The sequence below is a fragment of the Athene noctua genome, chromosome 7 (genome assembly GCF_965140245.1).
Source record: "Athene noctua chromosome 7, bAthNoc1.hap1.1, whole genome shotgun sequence".
NCBI classification, from domain to species: Eukaryota; Metazoa; Chordata; class Aves; order Strigiformes; family Strigidae; genus Athene; species Athene noctua.
Window position 1 is genome coordinate 6,652,351 of NC_134043.1, and position 26,260 is coordinate 6,678,610.

General features: G+C 37.4%; 1 protein-coding gene across 1 annotated transcript in view; it reads left to right on the top strand.

Annotated features, from left to right (window-relative positions):
• LOC141962534 (von Willebrand factor D and EGF domain-containing protein-like) overlaps window positions 1–23,142 on the top strand; it is a 185,895-nt gene extending 162,753 nt beyond the window's left edge. The window contains exons 26-29 of the mRNA XM_074910812.1: window positions 6,376–6,471; window positions 7,628–7,723; window positions 14,698–14,795; window positions 23,050–23,142. Of these exons, the coding sequence (XP_074766913.1) occupies window positions 6,376–6,471; window positions 7,628–7,723; window positions 14,698–14,795; window positions 23,050–23,070 (311 nt within the window). The 3' untranslated portion in view covers window positions 23,071–23,142. The remainder of the gene's footprint in view (window positions 1–6,375; window positions 6,472–7,627; window positions 7,724–14,697; window positions 14,796–23,049) is intronic.
• Window positions 23,143–26,260: the final 3,118 nt, after the last annotated feature.

Sequence of the window (26,260 nt, forward strand, 5' to 3'; positions counted from 1 at the left end):
CAAATAATTTTATTACATGACAAATAGTCCTTCTTCTTAAAATTTAATCTGTGGCTCTAATTACTGACATTCAGTGGTTCGCACATACAAGGTTACTCTGATAGAGCTTGGAGAGAAAGTTATTTCCTTATTTACAAATCCAAATCAACACAGATGAAGAATTTCATAGAAAATCAAGCTCTGGGATAACATACATGCCTAAAACTCAGCACGAGCAAAACCAGTTCCTTACTGCCCTTGGAAGTAGAAAAAAGGGGACTAGAAATTGCTAGTGTCCTGAATCCATAACATGTTTTTCAGAGCTATGTGCATTTGGGACCTTCACAGCAGCAGATATATTGGTACATCCATCTCGTTAATGATCTGTTGAGCATCAGTTATACCCTCTAAAGGGGAGAATGATATTTTTTACCTCGACTAGTTTCTGCTAGTGTCAGAACAGTAGAATCCAAACAATGGTGTCTTTTGTTTGAAACACCCTTTTTGGCCAGAACACACCCCTTTTGTCATTTCTGTTTTCAATGGATTAAAGATCATTCAGCAAGACCAAATCTTTATTTGGAGCCTAGCAGCATCCAACCAACTGTTTCCTTACTGTAGTCAGGATAACACTTCATTTGAGCAGTGCTGCTGGGATGCATAATGCATCCAGAGAGATGGGGAACCTTCTTTCCAGTCTATCAGTTGAACTGTGCTGTTTCGTGAAACTGCTGACCTGACCTTCCCGTTCTTGTCCTGTGAAAAAGATCAGCAACTTCTCTACATTTTAAGGCTGAAGTATCATGATTCTGCCATTCCTTCTCCCTGTTTTTTTTTGGTGTTTTATCAATAGGTAATGTACAGTACCAGTAAACACTGGAAAAAGAATAGAAGTGCTAGTTTTAACACAAGACCCACGGCTTTCACATCTATTGGTTACGTTTTTGTTCTCCGCTTGAGTTCTGTGATCTATATTTTCCTGACAAGACCAGCCGGTCTTATTTTTAAACCTGTCCCATGCTCTGTGTCCTTACTGTGTCATATCTCCCCAGCTACAGTTCTTTGTTTTTGAGAATGTCACACCAAATCAAGATAACCACTAAGCAGAAAGGAGAAAACGAACATTAAAACAACGTGTACACATACAACAGCCAAAGCTGTGACTGATCAAACTTCCTGCTCCTCCAAAGAGCGATAGAGAGAGCAAGTCGAAATATGTGCTAGACCCACAGTGAAGTCAGTCCAAAACCAACACCAGTCAGGGAATAAAAGCAGTGCCTGCAAATCGCATATAAATGACAGCACAGAAATGGTGACTTAAAGGATACGTTGAAGTGTGTATCTACCAGTAGGTGCTCTCTTGGCTGCATTTCTGTGTTCTTTGTCAGTAAGCTATAGCCTGATGCATTACCTTAGCTGGCCCACACAGATGTTACTGCTTGAGGCTATTTTCTCTCTTCTATCCAAAAGCAGAATGTATCCAGAAGCAGGTCAATTTTCTCAGCTTCTACAGGGCATATATATATTAAAAAAAAAAAAAAAAAAAAAAGTTGTCTTGAGAACTACATCTTCTAATCAGCACTGCAGCGTGCCTCACTGTCTCCTCATCAGGAGCATGGCTCAGGATACGTGATGACAGGTAATTTTTGATTCAGAAACAGATCATCTGTGCAGTCTCATTGTCAGGAAAGGACATGGATGTTCAACTGTGGCAAAGCATATTCCTGAAACATTGCAGAGGATCCCTTTCTGCCAAGACTTCAGAAGCCTAATTTAATATTCCCTCTGGTTTGACTTGATGAGGGTGGTGATGAAGGCTGTCTTATTTCAACAAAAATATAAGCTTTTCACTACTTTTTATTATCTACTTCTAGCAAGAAAAGATGTAAAAGGGGTACTTGCATCAAAAGGTGGCTTAGGTCCAACTTGGAAAGTTTTTGTCTGCTAATCCACAGAAGCAGTGGGAGTCTGAAGGAACTGTCTGACTTCTTTTAATCACTGTAAACTAATCAGCAGATACTGCTGGCTAATATTGTGACTGTTTGTTAGAATAAAAGATTACTCTCAGTGGCTTCTAGTATGTGCAGTCCAGCAAAGCATGCCCAGAGCTTAACTTTGCCCCTGGTCCTTTTTGGCTATGCATAGCAGGGGTATTTTGCTTAATACTGTGTGTGTTTTAGAGGAACTGTTACTGTAAATCAAAGAAGGGTAGGCAAAGGAAGACGCTGGAATTGTAGGTGTTCATTGATTGGTGCTGCTTACACCAGGAGGTCTTACTTGACTTTATACACAACATTTAAAGTATTGGTTGGGTTTTTGTCAGGTTTTTAGTCATTTTACAGGAAAATTTCTCCCTTTGGCTGACAAAGCAGGAAGTCTGACTACCTTGAACATATTATGGCTGAACAGCTGAACTATGAAGCTCCATGGAGGTTGATAAAAAGAGTTGGAAGAAGCACTTCACTGGGTCAAGTCAGCCTAGAGGGGATAAGCTATGAAAAGGGTCACAGGAAATTTTAAGTGATTGTAAGGTCAAAATGCATTAAAGCTGTCAAAGAGAAATAACTGCTGCATAAAACAGAAAACTGAGCAACTTGTGAATGCCTTTCAATGCACGGAATTGCGTACATTTCGTATGATGTTCTGTACAACACCTATGTTTTATCTTAACACCTGCAGCTGCTTGTTACCTTATCAAAATCACCCCTCACCTGAAATACAACACATAATCATGCTTTTTCTTTAACCTGTATTATCACCTTCAACATAGGCTTACCTTATCTAACTCTCCATTTTTGGAAAACATAAAATCATGGAAGTCCTTTCTAGGTTTAAACAGAATTGTGGTGCATTATAGACTTGAGTAACTCTATTGCATATGAAATTTGGTGCTTCGGTTATTACCGAAGAGTATGGAAATGTTGACACTGACAGCAAGGGGAATGGGATTAAGGCTTTAGTGATGCTTACTGTCAGCAAGCTTGCACCCGGGTTGTGTTGATAGCATAAGGTCCCTACCTGCAGTGATATACCCTAGCAAACTGCAACAAAAGGAAGACATAAATCTGTTTATATCCGTGTCATTTGGGCTAGTCCCCAAGGCAGGTGGAAAACTTATCAAACAACTGTTTGTCTTCGGGTCAAGATGCCAGGCCTTTTTTAAGAGGAGGGGAAAAAAGAAACGTGAGTCTTTTCAAAGTCATGCCAATGCCTGGGAGGATTACAATAATTCGATTTGCTCTCCTAGTGTCTGATAATTTATTTAGTTTTCCTGTGAGAGGCTGTAACATTTTTGTTTGCTATTTTGAAATTGGAGCTCCTCCACAGAGGCCAAGGAGTGGGACTAGAAAGGATCCAAACTAGTTATCATCAACAAATGTTGAAGTCTGCCTGATGGGTATTGAGATGGAATTGTATTTAAGAAAGTTAAAGAAAGGGAGAACAAGGTGGAGATGTCAGACAGGAGAAGGGGAGAGATAACGCTGCAGTCACTGACATAAAGGTGCTCATGAATTCCCTAGCAGGAAGAGAAAGTATCTGCCCTGGAGGGCAGGCAGGCAGGACTGCCCTTCCAGTTCAGAACAGGTTTGATACTTCCCATAGTTCAGTTTGAACTGAATTCCTCTGGATCTATCACCAGAGCGAGAGATGCCATAAGCAATATACAATGTAAAGGAAGTTTATGCCATATTTTCAAAATTACTAGTTCATTTGTAAGGCAGCTGAACAAAGAAAGAACCAGAACCTAAGCTGAAAGTCGGTTTTGAACAGGTATGTTTTACTCAGCCCAAGACTGGACCTCACCTGTTGCTTAAAGTTTTGCAGGATTACAATGCAAATTGAGCTGAAACAAGTTTGGTTATACACAAACTGAAAACTAGATGCTAATTAAAAAGCACACTAGTCAGACTCCCTGTAACTGAAGGAAGGATCTGTTGTTATACAGTTTAAAAAAATCTGCTATCAGTACAAAACAACCAGGAATATCTTAAAATGTAATTGTATTAGCTGAAAAATGCGCACAAAATGTAAGAGACAAAAAAAAAAAAAAAAAAAAAAAAAGATTAATACCCTTTCAAACAAGTGTGTTACTGTGCTTCTAGTTACTTTTTCTTAGCTTTACTTTTTAAGGAGTTGTGGGAAGTCATTGACATATGATCACAAAATCAAATCTCTAGATTTTCAACTGATTTTGGGACAGCAGGTTAGCATTTTGGACACTATGGTCTGAGAATATCACAAAGCATAAGGTCATTTGAAATCTAGAATCAAATTTTATGGTTTGGGGTCATCTTTTCTAAATTCTGAATATCTGAGCTGTTTTATAATTGGAATAGGAAGTCAAATAAAACATAAGATTGTAGGTCAGAAGTCTGTTTTTGGAGACGTGAGATCAAAAGGGTGAGAAAAAGGAAGAGGGAAAATAAAAGATTAAATGATTTCAGAGCTATGGTTGCCATGACACTTTGAACTCATCTAGCTTTTAACTAGTGGTTGCAACACTTTTTGATAGTTCAGCAAGAACTGTAGATCCCCGTTAGCCTTAGTAAGCAGAGGCCAAGATTATAGCATGGATCAGGAGAGGCGGAGAAAGAAGAAAAAGAAGATGACAGTTTAAGGGCTTGGATCCAAGCAGCCCTTATAAGTGTGGGTAAGTTCGTCCTGCCTGAGGGCAGGTCACTATGCTGAGGGATCCAGGAGGCTTGGCACAGAGTAAAATGCAAATGTCGCAGCCAACCAAGAGCAGCAATATAGCACTAAAAGCTGAAAGAATAGACCAGGACACAAAAAGCCACAAAATTACTATTTCAATACATCAGAGGAGTAATTAGGGAATCTAAATCTACCTATCTAAAAATGCCTGCTCATACCTAAGAGAGGAACAGAAGCTATTCTCCCATCAAATAACAGTTGCTGTAGTTTTGCATGGTATTTTTTAGCAATCATTCCTATTTTGAGGCTCTTTGCAGGATTCCACCTTCGACAGTAAAGGTCTGAGGGGGGGGTTGTGGTAGTTTCAGAGTCCTGTACATAGTGATGACTTGAAAATCAGAATTGTGACAGCATTAGTATTCAAGTCCTGTTCTTATTGCTGATGTGCCAAAAGACATCACAACCTAAAGGCTAATAAAGGCACTGTAATGCTACATTTTAGCTGTCAGCCCCCTCGGTGCCTGCAGAAGCTAGTAGCCTGCTACCTGCTGAGGAAGAGCTGGGTGTTCAACAGCCTCCTGGCTCTGCAAGTAGGGAGGACTGACGCTAATTACTGCTGTTGGTAACGAGTCTCTGAGAAATCCCATTGTGCTCTATAAAGCTTTAAACATGGCAGGAGCCATTTGACACAAATGTGTTCTCAAACCTTCGTTGTTGGACTCCTCCTGACTTGACTCTCATCCTCCAGTCTAACCACTTGCTATGTAACGTGGCTTTATTGTTTTCCACCCAGTTATCAAATACCTTCTTCTACGTAAAAGGGAAATCATTCCCACTCCCATTGTACCAGCACTGCCATGTTTCTAAATAGCCTCTGATGAGTCCTTCCTACACTTATCATAGCAGGCAAGGAGAAATAAGGAAAGGAAATTAAAAAAGAAAAAAAAAAAAAAAGAAACCGGCAAGGAAATAAGGGCTTTAGGTGTCTGCCTATTGCATCTACTTATATCAAAGCAGTCTGGGATTGCAGATGTTTGACTCACCAGAACAGGTAGATTTGACTATTAGATGTTGTAAAACAGCAGTATTGATAAATACAGGCTTGATCTGAGACACTAAAATTAGCAATTAGATTTCTAATTAAATGTAACCAAAAAATATCTTCTGTTTTCCTGTGGTTGAAACAACAACTTAGCTTTCACGACTTATTTGTATGAAAGAAGGAAGGAAAAAGGTAAGTACTTTAACAAATAACGGTGCAAAAAGGCAATAGAGGAATAGATCTATTCAGTCTTTACACTTGGTTGAATGCAAAAACATTCCCAAAATTCTGTGAACCCAATCTATCGTCTTCAAGTCTTTTCTTATCCAAATCAACATCTGAGAACATGTTTTCCAATCAGAAAGTGAAAGATCTAACAAAATTTGGTCTGTCCACAGCTGCCGCAGAAAACTTCTTACTTGCTTTTCTGAGAATCATTGTAATTAATGCCTCTCTCATTTTCCTGGTGAGGCAGCTCTTACTGGAGCTTCCCTGAAAGAGGTTCTACACAAGGCACAGCATTTTCCAGAAGGATTTAGGGGGGCTATCAAGCCTCTGTGCTTCCGATTCTCAAATCCAAATTACTTGTCTGGGTTTTAATTACAAACAATTGAACCTTCTGAAAGGCAATGAATAAGTCTCCAGTAAAGTCTTCCCTCATTTCCCAGCTTTCATGTTATTCCCTTGATATGTATCTGCAGGTGTCTGTGATCCCACGTGCATGAACGGAGGGAAATGTGTACGCCCAAATGTCTGCGACTGCCCATCTGGTTGGAGGGGAAAGCACTGCAATAAACGTAAGCACCTCTACTGCCCATCAAACAGATCAATATTACTTGGGCCAGTCAACATCAATTGCAATCTTCTTTCAATATTAAAAAATAATGTAGTGAGTAGAACCTCTTTTGCTACTTCAGCAGTTTGAAGTACAACAGTTTTAAGTACAGGTAATACAAAATGCCGTAAACATTTGATGCTTGCAAAGGAAAGAAGCTGTGTAGGGGAACCCTGGTTCTGCTTCATGCAGCTGTCTGTTATACATCTTGTTATGGAAATTCATTTTTATAGTATTAAACTTGAAGCATTGATTTTATGTTTCAACAGCTTCACGTATTTTGTTATATTTTACAGAGAAATGCCATATATTTCAAAATACAGAACTATTTAAAGCCTGCTATAAAGCCTTTCAAACTGATATACTCTCAAGGTCACCAGATACATTTTGGTGTATAATTTGGAAAATGATGTGTTTTTACCCTGTAACTCTAACAGATTTGACTACAGTTACATAAAAATGTAATTAAAAAAACCCTCTCACCCTAAAATATTTTCGAGGAATATTTTTCCTTACGTGGCTATTCGTTACTATGATGTTGACAAATAAACTGAATAAATTCATAATCAAGATGACATACTGTATGTAAACCAGATTAAAATACTGGCTTTTTACCTTTTGGGTCCTGATAGTAAATACGTTTTCAGAACAAGTGTTTTGAAATTATAATATTAATAATTTATTCAGAAATTCTGAAGGAAATCTGTCTCTCACATATATACACCAAAATATGCATTCACTCCTTCAGGATCTCTGAAGAAGTAATATCTACAATAAACATATCAAACTTTACTGTGAGAATCTATGTTATTTATAACATGGAACACATAATATGCATATAACACGTATGAATATATCATATAGAGAGTATTCTTAGCTGATGGTGAACTGAGCATTAGAAATAGCAAAGCTCCCCGTGGACAGTCATCAAAGATAAATTTATTAAGAAGCAAATATCAAAGAATCTTGAACACTGATTATCTGATGAACAGAACACATTCACTTCTTTAGAAATTAGCCATATGGAATAAAACCTATCAGGTCACCTTTCAGACAGATCTTGAACATCCAAGTATATCATGTACATCTTCTCACTTGTTTCATGTCAATCTGTTCAGCTGTTTGCCTGCAGAAATGTCTGAACGGTGGAGAATGTATCGGTCCAAACATCTGCGAGTGCCCTGGAGGATGGGTAGGAATGCTGTGCCAGACCCGTAAGTGCTGTTTAATTACTACGGTTTTGTAGCCACGCATGTTGCAGCAGAGCTTTTTATACATTAGCTTTTCTACTGTGTGTATATGGTGTTAGGTTTATGGTTGGACTCAATGGTCTTAAAGGTCATTTCCAACCTAAATGATTCTATGATTCTATTACGTGTAAAAGTCAACCATAACATGATTAGCACCTAGATTCTGCCTTTTATTTGTCAGAACTGTCTTACACTGCCAGTAATGTTATTGCTTTCAAAGACATTTCTGGACTCAACATCAGTTTGAGAAAGAGACCTGACTCATCTTTTACTTATGTGGATGCTGATCTTGACCTGTCAAACAAAATTAGTAGTCCTTAATTTCAGTAATTTGAAATACAAGGTAAAAAAAGAGACAAAAGGAAATGGAGTAGCCCATTCTGTGTACCGAGATGACAAAGTCTATGTATCTGCTAACCTAAGAGCCCAATCCTGTAAATACTACACATTCAGACTGACCACTGAGATAACTGGAAGTATTTGCATGCTGAGGGACTGGAAGACCTGGAATAGGAGGAGACTCATTGCTGCCTGTTACATACAGGGTCACCTCAGTTTGTGTATGTTTTTAGCTTTACAATAAAAGAGCATGAGGACAATATCAAGGCATTATCCCCTTTAAAGGGCAATCTTTCTTTCCTCTCACACTTGCAGAGCACAATTACTTATGGAAATCTGCTGTCACTTAAATCCCAATGGCTGTGTAATAGTTTCTTTGTGCCAGCTGTCTTCTAGTTCATAGTAATCTTTAAAGTTATTTATTAGTTGATAACATATTCTTGACTCAGTTTATTAAATAAATAAACAAATCATGCTTGTTGCAGTGAAAGGCAAGCATGACTTACTATCATATTACTATCATACAATAGCTGCTGTCCTGTGTGGACACATATGCCTAAGCAACTTTTTATATATCTATTTCACCAGCTCCTTTGAAATTTTGCTCCAAACCTGTTCACTTGCTAGACACTCTGTTTTTACTATTTTTTTCCCATATTTTTACTGTAGTGAGGAATTAAATCAGTTTTTGGTCCAAACGGAGCTGGCTGAAGCTCCTAGGTCCCACAGCAGACCCAAATAATCACCAAGTGGCTGGAATTTCTGAGTTTTTTAAGTAGAAAGAGAGTAGACTATTGTCAGAGAGCAGATGGTGAGGTCTTATAATGTTGCTCCAGGGCATTCACAGTGAGGCAGGGAGGAAGCAGGGGAACCAGAAAGTCTTCACCCTCACAGATGTTAGGTATAAAGTTTTGCATAGGAGTGTAACCCCTGAAAACAAGCCTGGTTTTTTGTTTTAATGGGAGTCTGTTTGCCCAAATTCAGACTCAACGAAAAAAAATGGTTTTATCTGCCTAAATATAAAAACCTTCTGAGTGCCTCCCTTGCTCAAAGAAGCACTCACCTTCACCTCAGCCCTGGCACTGACAAGCAGGCTGCTAGCAGCAGCGAAGAGGACTGTAACCCACCTCTGGTTACATCTTTTTGTTGCCCTCTTATTGCTTTGGCCTGCTTCCCATCTCCCAGCAGCACAGGAAGAGTGGGCCAAATCCAGTCACTCTGCCAGAACCAGTGCATTTCTGGCAAGGAGGCATTTAGTTCATCACACTAGTCCCCTGTGCAAAAATGCTTTGTCAAATTTAAGCCCCCAAGGTTTCACTGTGCTTGGCACCCCCTTTGCTGCTTGGGTGCGTATACTTAAATTCTGTGCTTCGTTATACTATCAACACCAAGGCTGAATACAGCCTTGATTTGCATCACTTTAACTACAGACTTTGGCTGCTCAACTCAACAACAGAGCAACACATTCACATTATAAGATAAGAAAATAGTAGCAACATATTATTCATTATACTCAAATATTATTTTATATTCTGTTAATTTTCTTACATATTATATAAAACATTCACCATAATGTATGTTAATTTATTGATTTATATTATTTCTCAATTACTATACTTAATGTAGATAGGCAAATAGCCTATACATTATAATATTAAATATTGTAATTATTAAATATTATAATTATTATATTTTTCATATTATTCGTCTAAACTGTTTCCATTTCATAATGCAAAAATTCCATCTCACTTTAAAGGTAAAAATCCGGATGATAACTTTTCTCAGCAATCACTGTACTTTCTCCACTATCCAGAAGCAATTAGGGCTGGATTGTTTCTCTGGGCCTTTTTGAAGTGGAGGGGGAGGTTAGATAACACAGCTTCATTCTTTTCAGCCTGTGAATTCATGCAGCTGCCCTTATCAAGAAGTCAGAGATTGAAATGGAGATACAGGTTTCATCTACACACTGAACCCCATTTTTTCCTCCTTAACTTCCTAACACACATCCAGTAAGGTGACCAAACCAAAGGATCTACAGAGACTTCCACTATTTTCTGGACATTTCTCAAAAGGAAAAAAATTGTTTCTGTCCTCTATACTGAGATAGCTAGCCAGAGTAGGCCATTAAGCCAACAAAATGACACTGGACAAATACTGACAATTTATCTTGGACAACTACTTTTGATTTATCTTTAGTAAGAAGTCATAGATCACCTTTATCAGTGCAGTTTCTAACTCACAAAAGCCTAAGCCTGAGTGAACAGGTCAAGATGTTTGAAAGCAGCAGTAGATACAGCTGCCACAATAGAAATTTTTCTAAATCTTCTGTTCTCAGTTTTCTATAAAACCAGAAAAAGAAAAACATGACATTCCCTACTTATAGGTCCCTAATAATTAATTTAAATACTTATAAGTGCAAATACTGATGTCTCAGATTTACCTTCCACCTTTCACCAGGAAAGAAGGGCACAGATCTCTCTCACAAGTGATGGTCCAAAATGCTTCAACCTTTCAGGGGACAATACCGTGGCCAGTAACCTAGAGTAGATTTTCAGGTTTTTTGCAGTGAAGACTGGCACTGTCTAAATGAGAATACTTTTATCTCTAAAGTATTTTGAAAATGCTTCAGGGAGTAAGAGCAGGCTCTAGTTACCACTATGCTGCAGAACTTTGCAAGAATAAAAGTAGAGACTTTTAGGAGACACTGGTAACAGATAAAGCACAATAGTCCTCTTTCATCAGACTGTAAATAAAGAGGTTAGTCAAGAGAATAGTTTTGTTCCTCAGCCATCTGTAACTGAACAGAATAGCTTCTGAAAGAGAATCAACAAAATAGGTTGTTTGTCTTAACAAATAAGGTGGAATACATGCATTATCCTTGATAAATACCTATGACTGTGATGATCATAGTTTAAGGAATAATGGATAAGTTGCAGACTGTATTGCAAATGTGGGGAAATTACTTTACAGGAGGACATGTTAAAAAATGTCATTTGAAAAATTCAATGTCTCAACTATAGAAACAAGCACCTTCATAGACTACGTTCCCTCCGTTAGAACATATTTTCTGTCTGGCTCTGATTTAAGCTTCCATGACAGCAGCACAAATATTCCAAAAATTCCTTCTCTGAAAACACATACATAGTATCCCAGGTTCATCAGTGATTTCCATCCCATTCCATATTAGACACCCAGTCTAAAGCTCCATGCTTGTTGCTTCCCTCTGCCTCCTGCGGTGTTAACTCACATCTCTCTTTTTCTTGAGCTAGAAAAGAAACATTAGACCAAAGCAGTGAAGACCTGACAGTGCAATCTGATTAGCTTGACAGAATAGCCAAAACGCAGCCCAGTAAAGTCAGAAGGCTTCTGGCCAGGGATATAAGTCTGTTGTTTAAGGCTCTGAACGCAGGATCAAGGTATAATTCTGGTAATTAATTATAAAGTATAAGAAGGTTATAGTTGTGAAGGATCTTCATCATTAAAATTCATGCTGCTATCTTCTGTTCTAATATTATTGAACCCATACTGGCTCCTCATTGCCCTTCAGAATATCTTCTCTTTATTTGCATGTTATAAGTGTCAAGCTTATAGCCTTATAATTTCCTCAACATTCCTTCTTGTTCTCTCTCTCTGCCTTGAACAGCATCTCAGTCTTTCTTCTAGCTTTCCTATGTAACCCTTCCAATCCTTAAAAAAAGAAAAAGTCTTAAAAAAGAATGTAGTTCGCATGCAAATTATAGCTCTGTTCTTTTAACACCCAGGGATAAATCTCTCTCTGTAATGGGCATTTATTGATTATAATTTTAATATAAGCTTAGCTTATTAAATGACTTTGCTGAATCTGTACAGGATAACGCATACATAACCTGTGTCATTTTTAGTGTTTAGTGGCTTAGCATCCCTTGTAAATACATTTATGAAATATTCATTTGAACTTCAGCTATGTTATTATCCTCTGTGATTTCAATTCCAATTTTCTTCCAAAATGTTTTTAACTTTTCTTCTAACTGAGCTCTTGTTTTTCTGAGCACTACAGCAGAAAGCAGTGGGTGGAGAGGGAGAGACAGGCAGGTAGCAAAGGATAAAAAAGGAGAAAATATTTTCCTTTTTTTTTGTTTGCATCAACTGAGAATCAAAGAAACCACAGGCAGAAAAAACCCTGTTACCTTATCTAATGCCTGTTCTTCTGTCCATGCATACCAGAACACCCCCAGCTGCTGTAGGGCTCTCCAAAAGAGTCAACCTCTCTTTGCCTTACCTGTTCTTATTTTATCCACTACCAAGCTGAAAGGGAAATCAACTTCCATTTTTCCCCAGGCCAAGTTCATATCAAATGAATAACAGTAATATCATACACAGTTCTCTCTCCTCTAGTTTACTGTGCAGTGGAACAAAACTGGTGTAGGCACAAGGAGCCCCTTCTGCTGCCAATGCACTCCCTATCGGGAAATTTTTTTGTTCCACTGAATGAAACTAAAATTTTTCCAGTTATAAATATGAGTTCTTTCAAAGTTCATGGAGGAGCTGAAGTAGCAGTCAGCATAAACATAATATGATAAACATACTGTTCTAGCTTGAGCATGATTTCATTCCTCCTCTGCCCCATCCACATTCAAGATTCAAACTTGGGTTTCCCGAAGTTCTTCAGAAGAAGAAGAAAATCAGAAGTTTTTAGCTGCCTATTCTGGGTCTTAAGGAGTGTTTTGCAACAGACACCTAACGAAACTTTTAGCTTTTCAAAATAGCAGAAATATATCCACGAGCTTGTATACTAGGAGGGCAAGTCGTTAGCTGCAGGTGGCTGGAGTCCTGCAGCAGATAACCATCTGACACAGACGGCGTTTTACAAAGGACCACCTGAAGGTCACCAGCATGTCCAGGTCCCTACGTGTTCTTGTTCTGGACAAGGTATGGGTCAGTAGTTTTGACACAGCATGAACTCTCACTACCTGACTGTACTCATAAGAGTAGCAGTTTGCCAGGGTGTTTACAGCCTCTCCTTTCTAAGATGTGTAGAGTGGCAGTAAGTCTGCTTCTTCGCTCCTCTGTCCCCTAGTACTTGGGCCTGAAGTTCAGTATACACATTTAGATTTTAATATTCCCTACTCTGGCAAAATCTCAACCTCCTCACTGAGTGTTAGCTGCCATGATAACCTGACAGAACAAAAACAATATAAATTCCAGGTGTTGTTAAACATCTTGTTGCTGGCCTTTCAAATTCCCTATAACAATTAGTATAACTCAGAAGCACATTGGGATGGCTTAGGGTCCCACTATGTGTTTTCTAAAGAAATTTCACTGGCCTGGTCTATCTCTGAGACTTCAGATTGTAACACAAAGAATTTGTATGAGCTAAACTCTGTGCCAAAATTCGAACTTAAGTCTAACAAACTGAAATTCTGGCATTTGTTCCCTCAGACCCTGAATTTGTTGAAGTTGATTTTCTGTGAAAAAAAAAGCCTTCATAGGCATACATAAAACTCTCAAATCTGAAGGAACACTTTGCTCCACGATGAAGGAGATGGCATTGGATCGTAGACATGCTTCTACTTTATTTTCAGATCCGTCTTAATGGTGCATGGTTTGCAGGTTCTTATGTGCCTCTGTCACACAAGAAAATATAAGAAGCCACTTGTTGATTCACACCTGACCAGTTTTGAAGGCATTTAGTTTGACTGCCTGTAACTAGGATACAATATTCTGGCAATATTTATAGAAGGTTTAACTCATGAGATCTAATTAAAATACTATGCAATGTGTGTTCTTGAATTGGTGCCCTATGAATTGGCTGTTCTCTTTCCTCTATGCCAAAACAATGTCATAATAATATAAACTGCTAATAAGGATGAAAAACAGGCTGAAATTTGACTAATTCAATTGATTATCTTTCTTCTCTTAAAAAAACCACCCACAGATTCTTTTATTAACATAATATCTTTAAATGGCTGGCCTCTAAGTACACTGGTACTCTAGATAAGATAAAAAACATTTTCTGATTCCATTTTACATGAATAAGTAGCTCATTACTGATTCTGTGGGACCATGAAATTACATGTTCTTATGCCCTGGTTTCCAGAGGTGTAAAGTGTGCAGTTCACCAAATTGTCCCTTTTATTTATTGTGATAGAATCACCTTTGGGAGTACGTATTTAGCATAACTTTTCATCTCAAGTCAAGAATAGATCTTTTAACAGCTGTTATTTTATCTCAACTGGAACAAAAGAAAATCAATTTTGGCACAAATCTGACCCAGCCATCAATGCTCAGAATGTATCCTAGCTTTCAAAATTAGACCTTCCACTGATCCATTTCTGACTGAGCCAAGGCGATTACTTTGGCACAGTCTTCTCTTTCCCCATCACTGGGGAGAAAAGGAAAATATAAATTAACCTGTAAACTTACAGGCACATAGGCATGAAAAAGCCTATGTCAAGCCATCTTTAATGCTGCATTTTTTTTTATTGTCCTTTCCTCCATCATATGAACCTACAGAATTATAATTTATTTTGTCACAACATTTTCAAAAAATCTAAATATTCCCTTTTTAATTATGAGACAGAATAAGCGTATTTCTAAACAATTTTATCTTTCTTTTGTAGCACTTTGTGAGCAAAAATGTCTATTTGGAAGCAGATGCTTAAGACCAAATATTTGTGCTTGCAGAAGTGGCTATACTGGTTCATCATGTGAAAAGAAGGTAAGGTCCAAAAACACTGATTCTTACAGTAAGGACAAAAATAACCAAATATAACTGAAATTGTTTACAGGAAAATGGAATAATGTCTTGTTAACCTTATGAAAGATGTAAATAAGGTTATAAAATTGTTTAAAGGAAGTTTAATGACTTCTCAGCTGCCAAACTAACCCTGTATCCAAGTTCTATACAAAATTTCCCCTTAAGGAACAGTTTAATTCTTCAAATATAAAGCCCACAAAAGCTGTGTCTATTCTGGTAGTTAGGGTCATCCTTAATACAGTGTTCCTGTCCAAACCCACTAATCATCTGTACAGCAAACCCTGGAGAAAAATAGCTACTTGCAGTCCATCCCAGGCCTGGAAGCTTTTCTGAATTCCAAAGGCAACCTCCTCCTCCCCACCAGACGTCCTTCTGTTCACTTTTCAGCCCCCTGCCTTCCTGACTTTGCCTCTTGTTCACGATGTGAAATCTTGGACCTTGCTTTCAGGACGTCTGCAAGCAGCAATTACTCTTGTCCATTCCTTCTCCACTCCAGCTACCAATGTCCACAGACAGCCCACTTCGTCTTGCTTAGCTTGACCTCAATGTATGTATTAAACATCACTATAAACCTATTTAAAGTGGCAAAACACCAAAACAATTCTCCTGGACAGAGAGGGATCCACTTGCTCTTCGAAGTAACTTTGTTAGAGGCTCTTTTCCAAGATGTACTCTCCTAGCACCTGTTAGCTCTTGCTACTCCACTGCCAAACGTGTTCCTGCCTATGCTCATACAGAGCTGATGGGACTTAATCTTCTGCGCCCTTCTAAGGTGAATGACAGCCAAAATAGGTGGCACCTTTCCTGCCCTGTATCTTCTTGCTGTGATAGCTGTTCCCATTGCCTTATAAAGAAACAATGATTTATTTCTTTCTGGCACTGACCAAAACAAACTGAAGTCAAATTCATGCAAACCTTTTTTGCATGAATTTGAGAAGTGTTGAGTTGGGCAAATACTATCCTCACCCCAAAGAATCCCCCAATAAGCCATGTCCAACTATCAGAATGGTTTGCAAGGTTACAGTACATCCAACAGCTGGGCTTGACCTGACCGTCACATCAGTCTTTGGGTCCAATTTCTCCCCCACATCGCCACTAAGACAAAATCATTTTTTCCCTCTTGTCTGCTGTGCCTAAAACACTGTATATATCAACTTGTATTTCCCCTTCTATTCTGAGTACTGCTTTATTTCACATCCTGCACCCCCTGTTTCTCAGAGAGTCTTCTCCCTTCCAGAGTCAAAACCATCCAAAACATTTTACATGTTTGCCATTTTTATGGTTCACATTTTTAAGCCACAGTCATTTCCCATAACTCAAACACTCAGATGTCCTGACTGGTCCAATCTCCAGGTTTTAAAAAGGCAGGTTGCCCTGTCTTTTATCTATACCGAAAGGCTAGGGGCAAAAATCAACATATTTTCATTTCATAATGCATTAAGAGAAAGCATGAAAATCTATTCAGATAGTCATTTTATTCTGTTAATGATAATTAGATTTTAATATCAGAATTACAGTTCTGTATGGATTTTCTTAACAAGTACATTCGCATAATAAATTACAGCTCCTACATCAATACTGAAATGCAGCTGATGTAGATAAGATGAGTAAGTGTTGTAATTTTCTATGTATAAAAAATCTATTAAACAGGCTGGCTGTAGCCTACAAAAATATGGTGCACATTTTCTCAAATAATTAACAGAAGTCCAAATGGAAGCAGGAATATGCCAAGATAAACTGGAGTTATTGTCTGCAGGTATTATCCAGGAGACTTTTCCCTTGGTAGGCGAGAGTTGCCCTTTTTGATACAGCAGACCAAGATTACCAGGATTGCTTTAGAGCTTTACTCTAGTTGTGAAAGTGTGAAGTATGATATTTGTCATTTCACAAATGAAGTGGAACTTTGTTGCACTTAACAGAAAACATTAAATCAAAAAGCAGGCTTCCTTTTGCACATGAATAAACTATTACACAGTAAATCAGTCCTGAAAGAAAAAGAAAGTAGACAAAGACTTTGCATATTACGTATGTCCAAAATGCCAAGCCATCAATGATACATGTAAACACAGGGGTCTTTCTAGCAATGATTCATCTCCCATTTTTTAAGACTGAAGCACTCTTCAGTTTCATGGCTTATTCTGCAGAAATACTGATTGGCTGCACTGATACAAACATACATTGCTTTGATGTGAAGAAGGAAATGTTCTGGATAAAAGAGAATTAACAGGTTTTCTTCGACCCATGAGCCTTGCTGAAAGCTAGAATCAAAGTTAGTAATAAAAATGATGGATTTAATGGTGTCTAGTTTAAATTACATGGCTTATATTATATGAAAGCAACTGAGTACCCATCAAAAAAATCAAAATTATTAAAAGAGATATTAAAATACAAAGCTCATTTACTAGCATGGATTATAGTAAATTGTAAACATAAGAAGTCATACCCATATTACTGTATAAAAGTTGGGGTGATAGGCTGCCCAAGATTTAATTTATCAGACTGGATCAAGTATAAGCGAACAATCTGAACAGGTTTTAATCAACTTCTTCTCCAAACCTGTCAGTCATGTAAATCTCACAATTCATCTAAGTAACTGTTCAAGTATTTAATTACATTATTAGAGCACAGTTTGAGTTTTCCTAACACTGAACATAAACCAAATAATCTGTTGCAAGTAAAACTGATACTTCTTGAGGTAACCTTGGTGGGCACAAAGTAAAGTTATCGCAGTTCTTTCAGTAACAGCGTTTACACGCTTGAAGACAGAGTCTCTGCTGCCTGACTTTCTCCCATTTTCCTAAGTTTCAAACCCTGTTCTCTGTTGCTCCTGACTAAACTCTCCAGTTTTTCCATATCTTACTCATATCTTTCAAACAACTGCCTCTCTGCATGGCTCTCCTGCCTCTGATTAAATACATATACAGCAACAGATTTACATTTTTCTGTGACAGCACTGCAACCTGCTCAGTCTTTTCCACAGTGCTGGTACTTTATCGCTTGTTTCCCACTTGGCATTTGTGCAGTTGACTTTTCCTCTGTAAGCACCATCTTTATTGTCTTTACATAATTTTGTCTTATGGATTTCAAGCGGTTTCACCCCTTTATTAAAAATATTTTTAATTCTAAATCAGCACAGCCTCCAAGTTTAACATATTGTTCAAAAATGTGACATGTTTTTATCTAAGACATTAATGAAAGCAGAGAATAGTAGAAAAATTAGGGCCTACAGACTACTGATAAAATTATTCCTTGATAATACTTTCTCAAGCAGGACTTGCTCCTCACATTTTATCTGAATCATTCTTAATGACATGACTGTCTGAGTCGTATCAGAAGTCTCCCTAAAGTGAAAAACATCTTGGTGGATGGAGTGGCTGCTTCCCTTATTGAGCTTGAGGGGTTTATAAATTGATTGTTTAATAATTTGTGTTAGTATCTTTCCAGATACCAACTTAGTATGAATATTTGACTGTCATTCCCTTGCTTTTCATTTGGTTGTGGGTTTTTTTCTCATTTAAAGGTATGTACTATGTTTATTTGGACTATTTATATCCTTTGAGAGTTCTCAAAGCAAATCACTGCTGGTTTAGAAACCACATCTTTAAATATGCTGGGGTAAGCGCTATGAGGCCTTGCTGACCTGGAAAAGTGGTTTCATGTAAAGACCCTCTTATATTCTAAGACTTTCCGTATGGGGAGTTAATACACAGTAGATAAAATATCAGAAATTCAAATCCCAGTTTATTACCTCATAATTTAACCTCATAAACAGGCCTCAGATCTGACTTGTCTGAATCTAAATACTTAGCTCCTTCCCTACTTTCCCTTTCATTCCTGTTACCTTGTTAATTCTGATCATGCTAAACCTTTTGTCACATTTAACCTTTCTGAGAAGACTGAAGAAAAGACACTGAGCACATTAGCCTTGCCTGTGTCATCTGCAATCCTCTCTCCTTCCCATTAGTTACCACTATGTTTTGCTATGGGAGTTAAAACTCTTGCTTTGCTGTTTCTGTTATGAATCTTCACGTAATGGGAACAATACAGTAACAGTGACATGTAAAATTTGTCAAAAAACCTGGATTAAATTGGAGTGGAGCAGCCGCTTCCCTTCTCTCAGCAGCAGCTGACAAGGGATGCTCTAGGTGACTGCATCTGCAGCTAACAGAATCGCGCCAGCCTTCCTTTCCTAGGGAAGGAGATGGAAGGTAATTGCCCCTTATCCAGTTTAGGAGACTGATTTCCTCCTTTAAACTTCATTTTTGGTCTTCAACTCACTCTCACAAAATTAGAGTGAAAAATTCATTTTTAGCAGCATTTTTTTCAGAGTATAGACTGAAAACACTAAGGAGACAGATACAGAGAAGCTGGAAAAAAAAGGCCTTACTGCAAAACTAATTTTTTGGGTTTTTTTTCCACAAACTAAGTATTGTCTGGAGTCTGGTTTTGCCAATGCATTTGGAAAAGCTGGACAGCCCATATTTGCTTAATCAAGTTATTCCCCTTTCTCTGCTGTAATCTTTGGTATAGTTCCCCTTTGTGCAGTTAAGATTCCTGGAGGTACAATATACATTTTCCCAAATTATTCATCATCTACATCCTAGTTCTCGCATTTATATTGCCAAGTGATTTGCAATTCATTTTCTGACATTTTTGGTTTACTTTGTTTTGGACTTCTGCTAAACAAAGCCTGCCAACAGCATTCCTCAGAAGGCTAATGAACTTACTAGAATAGCAATCACTCTCTTAGAAACCTTTTGCGTATTTTTAATTTGTATTGACTCTTTGAGAGATCCAGATAATTTAGCAAGTTTCGTGGCAGACATGAAGACAAATGCTCCTGCTGACTTTTACATTCAAAACAGCCATTAGAGCACATTTATTCAGGACTGAAAGGGGGAACCCAAACAAAACAGACTAAACAGACCTCTTTTTCAGTGAAACCACAGTTAAAAACTGTGGCACGAGTCCCAAGAGAGAGTAAGACAATTACTGTATCATTTGTACAACAGGGAGTTTTTCGCAAAGCTGAAATTCATACTGTATCTGTTGTCCTATCTGATACTATCATGCTTTCCTTGTTGTTTTTTTTTTTTTCTTTTTAAATGGATTAAAGTAAAAGCATTAAGCCAACAGAATTAATTTAAGCTAAACAATGTTATCTAGTTAGATATAAATGGTACATAATATTACAGTACAAGCTATCATGATGGTGTATTTTCCCAATAACAGTTTAAATTTTAATGCGCTAAAGTTGTCTGTCATTTGAATTCTAAAGCATAAAGGTACTGAGAAGTGTAACCCGTTACAGAAGGTAATAATTAAGAAAAGGCAAACCTTATAGCAGATATTTTTGACAATGGAATTTACCAATAAATCAAAGAGCAACAGGCCATTCATTCCCTATGAATTAACCCAGTGACTTCTTTCCAAAGATTAAACATACTATTGATTTCAGTACAGCCTGAAAATACAAGATGTTTTTAATAAACAATTTCTCATATTAGGCAAGCCTTTGCTACCACTACTGACCTTAACATCATCATTATTTTGTTCATTTATACATTAAGAGACATTAAACCCCAAATCATGCTGCTCAAGTTACACAAGCTGTATTCAGTGTCTGTGAATAAACAAACGAATTTCAGGATAAAATGGCATGTCTATTAGTAAATCATTTGACAACTAAATAGAAGTAATATGAGATAAAAAAGGGAAAGTCAAATATAAGCAGTATCGAGCTGCACATGTATGTCAGTCAGATTATTTGCTTGCTTATTACAAAGGAATGTAAGAGTAGTTAATGCTATTTAAGCACAAAAAATGACTGTGACTTCCTCATCATACCACTGAATACCTTCAAGACATACACTTGTTCACTCAGAGGCATCCCAGTACACTGTAGTGAGTCAAAACCTCGAAGCACCCAAGAGCTTCAGCTTCCAGGTGTGCCCAGCTAAAGCCACTCAGAGATGTGCTCTACCAGCTCGGGTCCCTGCTAACCTGGGGGTCTCCATGTATGCTCTATCCTACTGATGGCAAAAGCCTGTCACTGGTCCTTAAAGGATTTAAAGAACTATGGAAGTTCACATCGAATGTTTGAACACACTTTTAATCTCAGAGAAGCTTATAAAGAAAGAAAACTTATAGAAAGTTTATAAAATTCTGGACTTCTGCTGTTCCCTTGCAATAAAAAGATGCTTCCTTTATTTATCTTTAAGTCTAAATGGGACAGATGAGCATTACTGCTCTGGAAATCACAATGTTTTTCTTTAGCTCTTATTAGAGTTTCATGCACACAGGAGAAACCAGCCTATTGAAAGTCTTCCCTGATATGTTTTGACTTCAGTCAACACATCCCTTCAGAACGGAGTTTTGGGGTGACTGGAGACAGGTCTGTGTAACATGAATAGTTAGAAGTTTCTGCCCTATTTGCTACTAAATATATCCTCCACCTTTCTTCATACATGTTTCTACCAAAAGAAAGCAGGGCAGAGCTTTTACAGCATTTTAAGTTTCATAATATATCCTATTTTCTATATAAACATACATATATATCTCTGCATCCAAAGAAAGACAACAAAGCTGGTGCAGGGTCTGGAGCACAAGTTTTATGAGCAGCGGCTGAGGGAACTGGGGGGGTTTAGCCTGGAGAAGAGGAGGCTGAGGGGAGACCTTATTGCTCTCTATCGCTACCTGAAAGGAGGGTGTAGTGAGGTGGGGTCAGTCTCTTCTCCCAAGTAACAAGTTACAAGACAAGAGGAAATGGCCTCAAGTTGCACCAGAGGAAGTTTAGATTGGATATTAAGAAAAATTTCTTCACTGAAAGGGTTATCAAGCATTGGAACAGGCTGCCCAGGGAAGTGGTTGAGTCACCACCCCTGGAGGTGTTTAAAAGACAAGTAAATGTGACACTTAGGGACATGGCTTAGTGGTGGACTTGGCAGTGCTGTATTAACAGTTGGAACTGATGATCTTAAAGGTATGTTCCAACCTAAATGATTTTATGATTCCTTGATTCTTTCTCTATATATTTACACACATCTAAAGTCCAGGTATATGTTTTAGTATAAAGGTATATATAGATATATTGAAATATGTAATATGACATGAAATATGTAATATGACACAGACACGCACATACATTATTATTTGACTTCAATAAATATGTATCGCTCTTCCACATATTACACACATTTTTTCCATGTAAACTCAAATCCTTACTCTAACTAAACCCGTTGAAATCCCAGCAGGCACTTGTCGAAGTATGCTCTCTTTTCATATAAAATAAATGTGCCATGTACTATTCACAAATAAATAACTGCTACCTGGATACATCACTATCAGAAACTGAGGTAAGGTATTTTAGAGTCAAACAGGGAAGTAAAATTTGGATACATGATACTAATATCAAGGTTAACCTGTCATATCAAATACAGATACATCAAGATTAAGGAGCTTCTTTCTTCTTGTCCTGAATAATAAATTAATATCAACATCTTTATTCGCTTTGTAATACAGATTTCTATAAAACTGCCCTTCAAAATGGGTTCTTAAATCTATGTGCTAGCATAAAGTAAAGCTTTTCATATCATCTATTATCTTGTTTTGGGATAAAGAAAATTCACTTATGTATTTAAACCAAGATGATATTCATGGATAACTTCTGCTGTATGAAAATGGGATAAGTGCACTGAAACTCTTTCAGGCAAGAAGCCAACAATATCCATGCGTTATACAGAAGTGGCAGAGTGATTTTTTTAAGGCACACCTGCTTTAGATGAAAGAAATTGAATTCCAACTCCATAACTGTCAAGCGCCACTGCAAATAATAGAGCCTAAGCCGACTCATTTCAGCAATATAGCTATTTTCCTGTTGAAGCGATGGAGCAGAAATCAGCCTTAGCTAGATGATATCACTTTATGTGCATGCTTTGGAAACAGTTCCATTCATCATTTCACTGCTTAATCCCTTTCAATAACATGTTCTTCATTCCCTGGTTAATAAAAACTTTGGTTGCCTAAGTCAAAATTGTGAAAAAAATATGGATTGTGATTTTGCCGTAATTACATAAAAATTGGGGGAAAAAAATACAGTAACTGCAATAAATCATTTGAATGGTTGTACATAATATTTCTTACATGACATCACATGCATGAGGCTGTTTCTCCTGTAGTCTCTTGAACAGCTGTATCCTCATTTCTTTTTTTGCAGCTCCCGATAGGACGAAGATAACATAACAGCAGGACCATGAAGACCATCATTTGGGTATTGATAATCTGGCACTGAGCGCGTTTTTCATTTGGGAAGATATAGTGTGAAGAAATTGTTACTTCTCTCCCTTCTACCCTCATATAATCATACTGAAGAATAAAAAAAACCCTTCTCCTATGTCAATAAATGTACATTCATTTTCAAACTTGTCTATGGCAAGGCTCAAATTCATGATCCATAACTGCAGTGACACCATCACAATGAATGCTTCTGACAACAACATGATTTTTAAATGGTACAGACCATTATATAGAGATTTTTAGTGCCATATTATTCCACTTTCATTAAAATTTGAAGGCACAGATAAATTTCCTCATTTCTTCCCATTTTTTTTTAAACAGGTATATTCAGCCACAATCTAGAGAAAAGTGAATAAATAAGATCCTGCTTCAACTGAGAAATTTCAGTGACTACCAATGGAAAGACCTCAACAATGTTTAACTAACTCCAGCCTATATTGTCTTTCCACTGAGTAAGTGCTAAAGCCAAATGCTTTACTCGTCTAAGTTGCTAATGTGTCAACATTTATTTGTGGAGGTATCAATGAAATACCCGGTGAAATACTGGCTTTTCATTGCCTCTACACCTGAGTATTCCTTTGCCCTCTGTAATGGCTATACATTGCTCCCAGATGAATTACTGGTTGTCATGCTAAGGACATACAAGGCCCCATGTAGCCATACAACCTTAACCCCTGGAAGCATTTTAGAAAATTTGCTTTCTAATTGTACAATAAGGGCTTAGTGAAATACTGGAAAATCTAGGTATTCTCAGAAATTTGCATCTTAATCTGAAAATTCAGATTTACAGAAATCTCACCTAGCAGTGGCCAAAAGATGATCCTCACGTTTCATCACAGGCAGTGGTACTGATGTGGGATGGGATGGAGCAGTGGCAGGAAACCTGGGGGGAGGAGGAAGTAGTGCGAGGAAGGGAATAAGGACACCAATTATAAGTTCACTTGGAAAAAAAGGGTTTTAAACTGTCACCTCGGACAACTCAGGTTCAGTAAAGTAAATCCCAAACCACACACTGGGCATTCATGCTCTCCTTTCGTTCGCCTCATGGGAAGATTCGGAGCAACTATAGACTGAAATCTCAGTGCCTTGATGAAGGAATACAGAAGTTTTGACATTCCCTTACTCTTCCAGAAGCAACTTAGGTGAACAATGATGCAAGTAAGAATTTTTTGATTGAAGCTTCAGGGCTGCAACAGTAACTAGATGTAAGATTTGATCTGACCCTTACTGTCAATTTGTAAGAATAAAAAATACCCACTGTGAGACCCTTGAATACTGCAAATTAAGTGTTTAAAAAAGCTTGGAAAAACTGTCAGTACTATAACTCACAGAAACATTCCTCCTCCCTTTCACTCAGCTCCTAATAGCATTCTTTCCCACATCTAACTAATATAGAAAAATGCTTTTAAATGTATCTGTCCTGTTTTCCAATAAATGATTCTCTATCTTTCATTTCTGAAGTTTCACCTTACTTTTTGTTATGAACTGCTCCAATATAAATAGTATCCCAAATGCTAAAGATTAGAAAAGCAAATTACACTTGCCACTTCTTGCAATTTTCCCACAAACACGTAGACGAAGGACCAGACTTCAAAAATACTTGCTAGATTTTACTAATACGTACTGATCTAGATCACAGTTAGCAATATTAATATGAAGTTACGTTTTTAGCATTTGCCTTAACAGTTCCAGGAAGACATTAATACTAAAACAGAAATATTGGCACCAGATGAGTATCTACAAGATTAAATTTAGGGTGGCAATTACACCTTTCTTGAAGTACAGCCCCAATCAATAAAAAAGATTTCTATTACCTTGCCTCCATAATGTCTACAAGCTCCAGTGCTAATGACTAAAAACCCCTTGCCAAGATTGGATTTGAAAGCCTAAAACAGCTTCCAACGCCTTGCAGCTTCTCACTGTATTTCTAGAAGTGACTGTTTGAGACAATATACATCCCCACAACTAGAAACATATTTGGCATCATTGAGGATAATTCATGTGTGTTTATAAACCAGAAACAATTGCTAATAAATAGCAATGCTCAGTTTCCAGTATCTAATATCAAACCATAGGAAACCTACAGTTATTGTAAGTTCACAGACCATGTCAGTGTTACACTTGTATTCTCGAGGATGAATTTGACACTGTTCCTTTTCTCCCAGTCACTTCAGCACTTAACTGATTTACTTCCCTTGATTGTTCAATATACTTTGCTAAGAACTCACTAGATATGGTGACGTCTGTATTCCCAGCTTGTGTTTTAAACGAGATATAGAATAATGTAAGAGAAAAATTGTTCTCTAGAATCTCGTAAATGTTTTACACCTTGTTGAAAAATACCCAGTCAGGGAGTTTTCTTGCAAATACAGGCTCTTATTTTTCTAAACCTTGTCTTATAAGCCACTTCTAATTGTTGCATCCAAAAAATACTGCAAGGAGCTTAAAGCAGGATACGGTCTTACTAATTACGTTCTACCAAAAAAATGTACCAGCTCAGTATAGATACTTGAAGTTGTAAGTTACTTAGTCCTAACTTCTAATTGTCATTATGACTTACAATACTTTTTGTTTGCTGAAGTCTTGTTTCAAAATCCTATTCAAACTCAAAATAAATAGGGTACCATACATCATGATCTCTTGTTATGGGAACAACAAACAGAAACCATAAGGCAGAAGGGGGAGTGTTTTGGTTTTGTGCTTAATGTAAGACAGACTTAGCCCATCTGTAGCATATAATATTCATTCAAGTGGATGTTTAAACATTAAAACCCTAGCTCTATTATTTTTTGAATTTTGATAGTGTTTGTGTTGTTTTCAAGAGAAAAAAATGACACTAACACTTCTAACTAGAAAGTAGGAGTCTGCAATAAGTAGGAAGGAGTTAATTATTGTTCATACTCTCTACCATTATTAACCTTTGTCAATAAGATGGGGTAGGTTATATTCTTCATTGAACATATGTATGTATGCACATATATGTGTATCTTCATTGTACATTAGCTTAAAATCTCCTAGAAATTGCTATGAAGGAAAGAAAATGCTTTTAATGGAAAAATATGCTATTTGGTATTCTAGAAGGAAAAATACCATTTTCTTTTCATTTGAAAAAGGGCTTTTTCTCTCATGTT